The following is a 12,545-nucleotide window of genomic DNA, read 5'->3' on the forward strand; positions in this document are numbered from 1 at the left end:
GCAGAGCGAGGTGAGGCAGAGGCAGAATGAGACTGAGGGAGGGAGGGAGAGAGGGAGAGGTAGGGAGGGAGTGAAGGTGGGAGGGAGAGAGGGAGGGAGGGAAGGAGGTAGGGAGGTTGGGAGTGAAGGTGGGAGGGAGTGAAGGTGGGAGGGAGTGAAGGTGGGAGGGAGGGAGGGGGAGAGGAAGGGAGGGAGGCATGGAAGGAGGGAGGGAAGGAGGGAGAGAAGGTGGGAGGGAGAGAGGGAGGGAGGGAGGGAGTGAAGGTGGGAGGGAGGGAGGGAGGGAGGAAGGGAGGGAGGGAAGGGGAGATAGAGGTAGGGAGGAAGGGAGGGAAGGAGGTAGGGAGGTTGGGAGGGAGGGAGGGAGGGAGGGAAGGAGGTAGGGAGGTTGGGAGTGAAGGTGGGAGGGAGTGAAGGTGGGAGGGAGGGAGGGAGTGAAGGTGGGAGGGAGGGAGTGAAGGTGGGAGGGAGGGAGGGAGGGGGAGAGGAAGGGAGGGAGGCATGGAAGGAGGGAGGGAAGGAGGGAGAGAAGGTGGGAGGGAGAGAGGGAGGGAGGGAGGGAGTGAAGGTGGGAGGGAGAGAGGGAGGGAGGGAGGGAGGAAGGGAGGGGAGAGAGGGAGGGGGAGAGAGAGGTAGGGAGGAAGGGAGGGAGGGAGGGAGAGAGGGAGGGAGGAGGAGAGAGAGGTTGGGAGGGAGGGATGGAGTGAAGGTGGGAGGGAGAGAGGAAGGGAGGGGAGAGAGGGAAGGGGAGATAGAGGTAGGGAGGAAGGGAGGGTGGAAGGGAGTGAAGGTGGGGGGGAGAGAGGGAGAGAGGAAGGGAGGGAGGCATGGAAGGAGGGAGGGAGGATGGGAGGGAAGGAGGGAGAGAAGGTGGGAGGGAGGGTGGAAGGGAGGGAGGGAGTGAGTGAAGGTGGGAGGGAGTGAGTGAAGGTGGGAGGGAGGGAGGGAGGGAGTGAGTGAAGGTGGGAGGGAGAGAGGGAGGGAGGGAGGGAAGGAATGATGGGGGGATGAAGGAAGAGGAGGAACATACAATTCACCGAAGCAGGTAGAGAGGAGGGGGTAGGATGAAGCCAAGCAAAACAAGGAGCAGCAATAAATGGGGAGGGTAGAGATGGTCGGCGGAGGCAGGGAGGCCATGGAGGGGGGGGGTGGGGAAGGCGATGAAGAAGGGGAATAGATGGGGTAAGTGTTGCTGGAGATGGGTGGGGATGTGGCATTCACTAGTTGACCGTGACGGCCTCCAGTTGCATGTATCTAGAAATCACTGGACTGTCCTTATAATTATCTGTGTGTAGAGAAGAGAGCAAAAGACGGCTCAGGGACAGTTTTGATCTCACCTCGCCCTTGCATCTCACGCATGCAGCAGTCGAGGCTGAACGCTCCACTTCACACAGAACATATATCTTTTTTTCTTTTTTTTTTTTAAAAAAAGAAACTTTTTTTTTTCTTGCTGTTGTTTTGTTTTTTTTTGTTCAACATGCACCAAGGCAACGTATTCATTTGCTTATTGCTTGCGATGGAGTTCCATGCACTGGAATGGGGGGCGGGGGTGAGGGGAGGGTGAAGGGGGAGGATCCCACTGCACGGGGGTCAGAAGGTCACTTGCACCGGCTTCAAACTGTGTGCGCGTGCGTGCGCGTGGGTATGTGCGGGCTTGCGTGGGTGTGTGCGTGCGTGCGCGTGGGTATGTGCGGGCTTGCGTGGGTGTGTGCGTGCGTGTGCGTGGTATGTGCGGGCTTGCGTGGGTGTGTGCGTGCGTGCGCGTGGGTATGTGCGGGCTTGCGTGGGTGTGTGCGTGGGTATGTGCGTGCGCCTGTGCGTGTGGTTGGTGTGTGTTTGTGTCCGTGTGCAATTGTGTGCATGTGCGTGTGTGTGCCCATGTGTGTCCTCAAGGGTGCGTGTACGTTAGCATGTGTCTCCTTAAGTGTGTATGTGTGTGTTGAATGTTTGTCCTTCTGTGTGTCTCTGTTTGTGCATGTGTGTAAGCGTGCGTGTATATTCTGCATGCGTGTGTGCATGCGTATGTGTGTGGTGGTGTGTGCGCGCATGTATGTGTGCCTATATGTTTGCATGTGTATCATCAATGGTGCGTATGTGTTTGCATGTGTGTCCTGTGTGTGCATGTGTGTGTGTGCGTGTGTATGTGTGCATGCGTGTGGTGTGCATGTGTGTGTACATGCATGTGTACCTTCACATGCGTATCCCCAAGTGTGTGTGTGTGTTCACATGTGTGTCCTTCTGCGTGTAAATGTGTGTGTGTCTATTTGTGTGTGTATGTGGGTGCGTGTGCATGTTCGTGGATGTGTGTGGTGTGCGTGTGTGCTTGCATGCGTTTGCATGCATATCCTCAAGTGTGCGTGTGTGTGTGTGTTTACGTGTATCCTGTTTGTGTATGTGTGTGTGTGTGAGTCTATCTCTGCGTGTATGTGTGTTAGTCTATCTGTGTGTGTGTGTGTCAGTCTATCTCTGTGCATGTATGTGTGTCAGTCTATCTGTGAGTGTGTATATGTGCGTGTGCACATTTTGTTCATCCTGAATGTATCCCTGATCTGAAGTCACATAGCGCTGTGGATGGACCTACAGCTTGCCTGCCTAAAGACTCATCCCTCTGCCTAAGTCAACCTTGCTCCTCGCTGTCTCAGTCCCGTTAAGGTTGCAGTGAGACGGGCTGGGGGGGGGAGAGAGGGAGAGGCCAAGGAAGTGAGTACCGAAATGTCCTTTACTTTTTAAAAAATCGAGAGAAATGCCACCGTGCTGTCCATTTTGGCAGCCGGAGGGATCGGGGTGAGGGTCTGCTCCTCGAATAAGCCAACGGCTTGGCACAAATTTAACCAGTTTATTTTTCCATCAATTAGAAGATGCTTCATCAGTCATTTGGTATATGCAACCTATTGTCCAAACAATGGGTCTCATTGTTTTATATTCTTTGTAAATGCTTTTCATTGTCCTAAAGATATATATATATCTATATATACCCATATAGATATAGATGCATACACACACATATATATATATTTATATATATATATTTCCCTAAAAAAATATTTCCCACTCTTTATTGTCCATGCTACAAGATGGATGGAATGGGTGAGTGGGGCCGTCGCAGAGCACAGGGTGAGTTGTATGGCGAAGTGACCGGAGACAATCTCAGCGCATTCCCACTCATGCCCGAAATGTTGTTTAGGCTCCTCGACTTTTCGTAACCTTGGGGTTTCAAAAAAGAAGAGAAGAAAGCATTTTTTGAACAGTTACCAAAACTAATGAATGAGCGATCTGAACTCTGAGACATGGGGCAACTCTCTGGGACAAGTCCACGCACGCGCGCACACACTCACGCGCGCACACACTCACGTGCGCACGCTCACGCACGCACGCTCACGCACGCACGCACGCACGCATATGTGCTCACGTTCACTCACACATACACGCACGCACACTTGCGCACACACGCACGCACACGCACACTCACTCACGCGCGCACACTCACGCACACACTCACGCACGCACACTCACACTCATGCACGCACACTTGCGCACACTCACGCACGCACTCACGCGCGCACACTCACGCGTGCACACCCACGCAGGCGCACTCGCACTCACACTCATGCACGCACATTCACGCGCACACACCCACGCGCGCACACTTACGCACACACACTCACATGCACGCACGCATATGCACACACATGCAATCACACGTGCACACACACACTCGTGCTCGCGTTGACTCACGCAGAAGCACACGCACACTTGCGCACATTCATGCACGCACACTCACATTCACACTCACGCACGCATATGCACACACGTGCACATGTGCACACACGCACTTGTGCTCACGTTCACTCACATAGACACGCACGCACACTCGCGCTCACTCATGCAAATGCATACACGTGTACGCATGCACCCATGCTCACATTCACACTCACGCAGGCATTCACGCTCACACACACATACACACACACGCACGCACACACACACACATGCATAGACACACACGGGCACGCGCACACGCACACGCACACACACAATCAGAGAGAGACAAAAACAACATCTCACCTCTATTCTCCACTACAAACTGTCAGGGTTTGGTATGTTTTTTTAAGAAGGTCTTTTTGTTCAGTGGGGAATAGTTCCTAAATGATTCCCTGGTATTCCACTCAAAGTTCAGTACTACTCTGCCAAGTGAACTAGATACAATTTCCCAGAAGATATCGCTCACAATCTTCATAAGTTCATGATTACCAGGAGCAGAATTAGGCCATTCGGCCCATCAAGTCCACTCCGCCATTCAATCATGGCTGACCTATCTCTCCCTCTCAACCCCATTCTCCTGCCTTCTCCCCACAACCCCTGACACACCCCATACTAATCAAGATTCTGCCAGTGTCCGCCTTAAAAATACCCAAAGGCTCAGCCTACAATCTTTTCTCGTGTTTCTTACATTTTAACTTTCTTTTACAAGACAGAAGGTTATTCCGCCCAATGGTTTTCGGAGCGGCAGTCAGTTGATTCCCGTCAGTCCCACATTCCTGACTTAGTTCCCTATGACCTGTTCTTCCCTGCAAGCCCTTCAGCACAGCCTGATCAACCTCCCACCCACGGCACTAAAGGGGCAAGTAGTCAGAATGACGGGCAGTAACTAGTGGGGTACCGCAAGGCTCGTTGCTGGGACCTCAGCCGTCTACAATATTCATTGATGACTCAGATGAAGGGATTAAAAGTACCATTAGCAAATCTGCCGATGACACAAAGCTGGGTGGCAGTGTGAACCGTGAAGAGGATGCTATGAGGATACAGGGTTACTTGGACAGGTTGTGTGATTGGGCGGATGCATGGCAGATGCAGTTTAATGCAGATAAGTGTGAGGTTATCCACTTTGTTGGTAAGAACAGGAAGGCAGATTATTATCTGAATGGTGTCAAGTTTAGGAAAAGGGAACGTACAACAAGATCTGGGTGTCCTAGTGCATCAGTCACTGAAAGGAAGCATGCAGGTACAGCAGGCAGTGAAGAAAGCCAATGGAATGTTGATCTTCATAACAAGAGGAGTTGAGTATAGGAGCAAAGAGGTCCTTCTGCAGTTGTACAAGGCCCTGGTGAGACCGCACCTGGAGTACTGTGTGCAGTTTTGTTCTCCAAATTTGAGGACGGATATTCTTGCTATTGAGGGTGTGCAGCGTAGGTTTACTAGGTTAATTCCTGGAATGGCGGGACTGTCGTATGTTGAAAGACTGGAGCGACTAGGTTTGTATACACTGGAATTTAGAAGGATGAGAGGGGATCTTATCGAAACGTATAAGATTATTAAGGGGTTGGACACGTTAGAGGCTGGAAACATGTTCCCAATGTTGGGGGAGTTCAGAACCAGGGGCCACAGTTTAAGAATAAGGGGTCGGCCATTTAGAACGGAGATGAGGAAAAACTTTTTCACTCAGAGAGTTGTGAATCTGTGGAATTCTCTGCCTCAGAAGGCAGTGGAGGCCAGTTCTCTGGATGCTTTCAAGAGAGAGCTCTTAATGATAGCGGAGTCAGGGGGTATGGGGAGAGGGCAGGAATGGGGGTACTGATTGTGGATGATCAGCCATGATCACATTGAATGGTGGTGCTGGCTCGAAGGGCCAAATGGCCTACTCGTGCACCTATTGTCTATTGTCTACTTGCCCCTTTGGTGTCTGTGGATGGGAGGAATATCAGGCAAACTCCACACAAACAGCATCTGTGGTTTTCTTTTGCACAACTCGCAATTTAGGGCATTGCATTAATTTGCTTGTTGCTTGCAATGGAGTGCCCCGCATTGCAATTGGGGAGCAGAGGGAACAGGGCAGCGTGGTGTCTCAGCGGTCGAGCTACTGCCTCGCAGCGCCGGAGCCCGGGCTCCATCCCGACCACGGGTGCTTGTCTCTCTATGGAGTTTCTACGCCCTCCCCGTGACCTGCGTGGGCTTTTCTCCGAGGTCTTCGGATTCCTGCAGCTCGGTGGGCCGAAGGACCTACTGCCATGCTGTGTCTCCGAACTAAACTGCACCCGGAGAAAACCCACGCAGGTCACGGGGAGAACGTGCAAACTTCGTTCAGACGGCGCCCGCAGTCAGGATGGAACCCGGGTCTCTGGCGCTGGGAAGCAGCAGCTCGACCGTAGGAACACACCCTTTAGGAACACACCCCCTTTGGAGATGCTCTATCATGCACGAGCCACTGTTTTGACAACAATGATGTTCGGATAGTCTTGCTGTGGGTTCCACGCTCATTAGCCGAATTTCACTTTTGTAGGGACTTTTAATATTGTCACATCTACAACTTGCCCGTCTGTTTTGGGTTCATTGGTGGGGTGCAGAAGTGGGCTCAACCGTATACAGTAAAGGTTTGAACAAGCCGTGGAGGCCAAATCAGCGGATATTTTTACAGCAGAGGTGGATATATTCTCGATTAGTACGGGTGTCAGGGGTTGTGGGGAGAAGGCAGGAGAGATAGGTCAACCATGATTGAATGGCGGAGTAGATTCGATGGGCCGAATGGCCTAATTCTGCTCCTGTCACCTATGACCTTAAGAACATAGCGGGCAAGGGAGTAAGGATGAGTTCCATCCCTGAATTCCAATTGACAATCTCCAAACCCGATGTGAAAACACAAAACTGCATTGCTTCCATGGGTGAGACTTTCTTTCAGCTTCCCAATGGAATTTGTAAATATTGGAAATATTTTACTCTTATGCCCAATTCCCTCATAACCCTTCGACCGATTGGTTTGGATCCCTTTACTAATTGAACTAAGTTTTGATCTCTTTCTCCGCTTGGAAGGTAACACACCTCCACTAAAACCTCTCTCCCCCCAACAACCTTCTTGCCCAGAGAGTTTCTAGGGAAAGGTGAATCGGCGACTTCTACCAGGGAGTTCAGATGTCTCAGAGTCAGTGGCAACATCAGTCATCCCCAGTCATGCATGCATGCGGCCACACACACTGCACACATAGAGCACGTACACATGGACCACAAGACCACTTGCAGAGCTTTTGGAGCTTGCGTTTCGCTCAGTCCCACTGGGCTCTTGCTCTCCTCGGACCCCGCTTCTCCTCACCCGTCGCGAACAACTGCGGCTAACCTCCAGGGACAGACCCGATGCACCTCCCGTGTTGATGGTCCGAGGTTGTGGGCTTCGGAGTGGACCTCCGCCAGCAGAGGGCAGTCAACGCCGTTGAGGGGAGAGCCGGACGTGAGGGCTGATGGTGGTGGACCTCCATACTAGCTCAACACTCGACCTACTCAACTCAACGCAACACAACTCAACGCAGATCAACGGAACTCAACGGAACTCAACGGAACTCAACACAACTCAACGCAACTCAATGTAACTCAATGCAACTCAACGTAACTCAACGGAACTCAACGCAACACAACTCAATGTAACTCAATGCAACTCAACGCAACTCAACCCAACTCAACGCAACTCAACTCAACGCAACTCAACGTAACTCAATGCAACGCAACTCAACTCAACTCAACGCAACTCAACGCAATTCAACGTAACTCAATGTAACTCAATGCAACTCAACTCAATGCACCTCAACTCAACTCAACGTAACTCAACGCAACTCAACGTAACTCAATGCAGCTCAATGTAACTCAATGCAGCTCAATGTAACTCAACACAACGTAACTCAACGCAAGGCTGGGACTCTATTCCCTGGAGCGCAGGGGGATGAGGGGTGACCTTATGGAGGTGTACAAAATCACGAGAGGAATAGATACATGACAAAGGGAATAATGTTTGGCGCAAGATAAAGTCCAGTCAAGTCTGATCAAAGATAGTCCATGGGGTCGGCAATGAGGTAGGAAGCAGTTCAGGACCGCTGTCTCGTTGTTGGTGGGATGGTTCAGTTGCCTGATAACAGCTGGGAAGAAACTGTCCCTGAATCTGGAAAAGTGTGTGTTTTCACACTTGGCGGGATAAAGGACTATTTCCGTGACTCAACGATGTTCTGGGAAATTCAGCGAAGGCTTGGTTAGATATGGGAGTAATGTCACGTAAGAAAATAACCCTCAGAACCCTCTTCCAATGGAGAGTACACATGTTATAACACTCCTCGGTGTAGACCAGCATCTGCAGTTCCTTCCCACACAACTCTGTGTTGTTGCGACTAGTGGATTAGGAGATGCAGTCTCTCCTTGTCTCATATTTGGCCAGACGATTGGGGGCTGTTGGTCCTCTAAGGCCCTTTACTGTGGTGTCAGAGTGACCTCTGCTTGACTGCCACTGATCCCAGGGTTGCCAACTGTCCGGTGTGTTAGCCGGGACAGATCCCGTATTTTGGGCTAACTTCGTTTCATTTAGGACTGCCCTTGACCCAACTTCCTCACTCCCAAATCAGGGAGAGAGGGTGACGTCACCCAGCCAGCGGCCACGTGCTCCCGCTCCACCAATGGCGGCCGCCCGTGCCGAAGGGCCTGTTTCTGCGCTGTATCTCTAAACTAAACTAAGCTAAACTAAAAGCCAGCTGCCAATCTGTCATCAAGTTTAGTTTAGTTTACAGACACAGCACGGAAACAGGCCCTTCGGCCCACCGAGCCCGCGCCGACCAGCGGTCCCCGCGCATTAACAAAAGCCTACATGCACCAGGGACAATTTACACTTAAACCAGGTTTACAAAACCCAAGCCAATTAACCTACAAACTTGCACGTCGTTGGACGTTGGCATTTGTTGTTATTTTCACGCATGGTTTGACAATGTAAGGAACAAATTGTCCCGAGTGCGTGTAGACTTGTGCTAATGAGCGGGGATCGCTGGTCGGCGCAGACTCGGTGGGCCGAAGGGCCTGTTTGACAACAAATCCATCTCCAACATGGCCGCCTCCATTTTCACGAGCCTCCGTTTATTATTTTCATATTCCTCTCCGTAAGGCAAGGAGGCCATGTTTAATTTCCTCAGCTATTCCTGCACAGTCCGGAGATTTATCTATTGAATTAAATTATTATTCCACTGCCACATCTGTGACTTGGGTTATCTTTCTCCGTGAAGGGGGATGGGGGTGACAGAATGTCACGCCATTAACCATGCTGATTCTAATTGGCTTTTAATGACCAGTGCAGATGAGTGCTAGGTAGTGCTCTGACTGAGGCAAGTTCTAATTTATTTGAAGAAATTAGAAGCTAAATTAAAAGTTGAATTAATTATTACAACCCACATTCATTTTCAGCGACCATTATAGTTCTCTTCCTGCATTGTGTGTTGGCTGAATTTGAGATTACTGGGTTAGGGGGTGGTTTTGTACTGGCAACGTTTGGCACGGGTGGCGCAGCGGTAGAGTTGCTGCCTCACAGCGCCAGAGGACCCGACTACGGGCGCCGTCTGTATGGAGTTTGTACGTTCTCCCCGTGACCTCCGTGGGTCTTCTCCGAGATCTCAGGTTTCCTCCCACGCTCCAAAGACGTACAGGTTTGTAGATTAATTGGCTTGGTGTAATTGTAAAATTGTCCCTAGTGTGCGTAGGATAGCGTTAATGTGCGGGGATCGCTGGCTGGTGTGGGCGCAGTTGGCCTAAGGGCTTTTTCTTCCGTGCTGTATCTCTAAACTAAACTAAACCTGCAAGCCTTTGGTCACAGTCCACGATCCCCACACATTAACACTATCCTACACCTACTAGGGACAATTTTTACATTTACCAAGCCAATTAACCTACAAATCTGCACGTCTTTGGAGTGCGGGAGGAAACCGAAGATCTCGGAGAAAACACACGCTTGGCACGGGTAGAGCGTACAAACTCCGTACAGACGGCGCCCGCAATCGGGATGGAACCCGGGTCTCCGGCGCTGCATTCGCTGTAAGGCAGCAACTCTACCGCTGCGCCACCGTGCCGCCCTTATTATTACGTTGCTCTGTGTGTGTGTGTTAACTGACTCCTGCCTTACAATGGTGACCACTCTTTAAAAAGTACTTCATTGGCTGTAGGGACCTTGGGGAACATCTCAAAAGGTCTTAGGGAGTCTTACAAGCCTGACGGTCTCGCAACTCCCAGTTGGCAAGAGTTCTCTCCCGCACCCAAGGATGTCAGGATTAAGGGCTGGTCGGAGCTGCTATTCATCACTGAGCAATAGGGGGTCAATGGTTGTGGGGGAACGAGGAGGAATAGGAAACACGTCCATTGGCATCATCAGTCAGAGTAGCCTTCACCAGTCAGAGTATTGAATATAGACGTTGGGAGGTCACGTTGCAGTTGTATAAGGCGTAGGTGAGGCCGCATTCAGAGTACTGTGTTCGTTTCTGGGCACCGTGTTTTATAGGGATACTGTTGGCCAGCTGGAAAGGGTGCAGAGAAGGTTGACAAGGATGTTCCCAGGACTAGAGGCTCTGAGCTACTGTGATCGTTTCTGGGTACCGTGTTTTATAGGAAAACTGTTGGCCAGCTGGAAAGGGTGCAGAGAAGGTTGACAAGGATGTTCCCAGGACTAGAGGGTCTGAGCTACAGGGAGAGGTTGAGCAGGCTGGGTCTCTATTCCTTGGAGCGCAGGAGGATCGAGGGGTGATCTTATAGACGTGTATAAAATCAAGGGAGGGATAGACCGGGTAGACGCACAGAGTCTCTTGCCCAGAGTAGGTGAATCGAGGACCAGAGGGCATGGGTTTAAGGTGAAAGGGCAAAAAGATTTCATAGGAATCTGAGGGGTAACTTTTTCCACACATAGGGTGGTGGGTGTATGGACCGAGCTGCCAGAGGAGTTAGTTGAGGTTGGGACTATCCCAACATTTGAGAAACAGTTAGACAGGTACATGGATAGGACAGGTTTGGAGGGATATGGACCAAACGCGGGCAGGTGGGACTAGTGTAGCTGGGACATGTTGGCCGATGTGGGCAAGTTGGGCCGAAGGGCCTGTTTCCATTCTGTATCACTATGACTTTATGGCTAACCCTAATCAGAGATAGATAAATTCTTGATTAGTGAGGGTGTCAGGGGTTATGGGGTGAAGGCAAGAGAATGGGGTTAGGAGAGAGAGAGAGATCAGCCGTGATTGAATGGTGCAGTAGACTCGATGGGCCGAATGGCCTAATTCTGCTCCTATCACTTATGAAACCTCGTAAGGGTCATAACACCAATCCCTGTAAATAGCGGCATGCAGTCTCGGAGGTTGGGACTATCCCAACATTTGAGAAACAGTCAGACAGGTACGTGGATAGGACAGGTTTGGAGGGATATGGACCAAACGCGGGCAGGTGGGACTAGTGTAGCTGGGGCATGTTGGCCGGTGTGGGCAGGTTGGGCCGCAGGGGCCTGTTTCCATGCAAGTCGGGGCACCTGGAAGAATGAGGACATGGACAATGGTGGTCCATCACAGACCTACCTATTGATACCAGATGCACCAATCCACCCTAGAGGATGGCAACATAGAAACAAAGAAAACAGGTGCAGGAGTAGGCCATGCGGCCCTTCGAACCAACACCACCATTCAATAGGATCATGGCTGATCATCCAAAATCAGTACCCCGTTCCTGCTTTCTCCCCATATCCCTTGATTCCGTTAGCCCTAAGAGCTAAATCTAACTCTCTCTTGAAAACGTCCAGTGAATCGGCCTCCACTGCCTTCTGCGGCAGAGAATTCCACAGATTCACAGCTCTCTAGGGGTGAAAAAGGTTTTTCCTCATCTCAGTCCCAAATGGCCGACCCCTTATTCTGAAACCGTGAGGCCCCTGGTTCCGGACTCCCCCGACAGAACATGGGTAAGAAACACCACGCCTTCGATCCTGCTCGGCAACTGACCCGTTCCACCAACTCAAGACGGTCGAGAGTCCCCTCGCATTCCTGCCCACTGGCTCACCAATATCATCACTTGGAAACGTGGAGACGTAGACAACAGGTGCAGGAGTAGGCCACTCGGCCCTTCGAGCCAATATGATCATGGCCGATCATCCAAATTCAGTATCACAAAATGCTGGAGCAACTCAGTACCACCCCACCCGTACTCAGTACCCGAATTCAGTACGCAAACAAACCCCTCTCCTTCTGAAATCCTAGTGTTGTCTCCAAGCCTTGGCCCAGGCCCATGGCAACACTCAGATCAGGCATTCAATACACCCCGCCCGGCTAACAGCCAACTCTAGGATTGGCAGCGATGCTTTCTCCCCGTATCCCTTGATTCCGTTAGCCCGAAGAGCTAAATCTAGCTCTCTCTCTTGAAAACATCCAGTGAATCGGCCTCCACTGCCCTCTGTGGCGGACAATTCCACAGGTCCACAACTCTCTGGGGTGAAAAAGCTCAGCCCGAAGAGCTAAATCTAGCTCTCACTCTCTTGAAAACATCCAGTGAATCGGCATCCACTGCCCTTCTGTGGCGGAGAATTCCACAGGCTCACAACTCTCTGGGGTGAAAAAGCTCAGCCCGAAGAGCATCTCTCTCTCCTTCTCTTCCTCTCTCTCTCTCTCTCTCCCTCTCTCGCTCATTCACCTCATCACCCTGCCAGCAAACACGGAGAGCCCAGGGGGAAAAGAAAAGCAATGGCGGACACAATGGTGAGACACGAGGATGTTGGAGAGTTATGTGATGGTTTG

General features: G+C 51.2%; 1 protein-coding gene across 1 annotated transcript in view; it reads right to left on the reverse strand.

The window, feature by feature from the left end:
* Positions 1-1,318: 1,318 nt before the first annotated feature.
* The window catches only part of LOC144611401 (voltage-gated potassium channel KCNC3-like), a 49,951-nt gene continuing 38,724 nt past the window's right edge, over positions 1,319-12,545 (reverse strand). Inside the window, 1 exon segment of the mRNA XM_078430472.1 lies at positions 1,319-3,204. Within this exon segment, the coding sequence (XP_078286598.1) occupies positions 3,068-3,204 (137 nt within the window). The 3' untranslated portion in view covers positions 1,319-3,067.

This window comes from Rhinoraja longicauda, chromosome 40, assembly GCF_053455715.1.
Source record: "Rhinoraja longicauda isolate Sanriku21f chromosome 40, sRhiLon1.1, whole genome shotgun sequence".
Classification (NCBI taxonomy): domain Eukaryota; kingdom Metazoa; phylum Chordata; class Chondrichthyes; order Rajiformes; family Arhynchobatidae; genus Rhinoraja; species Rhinoraja longicauda.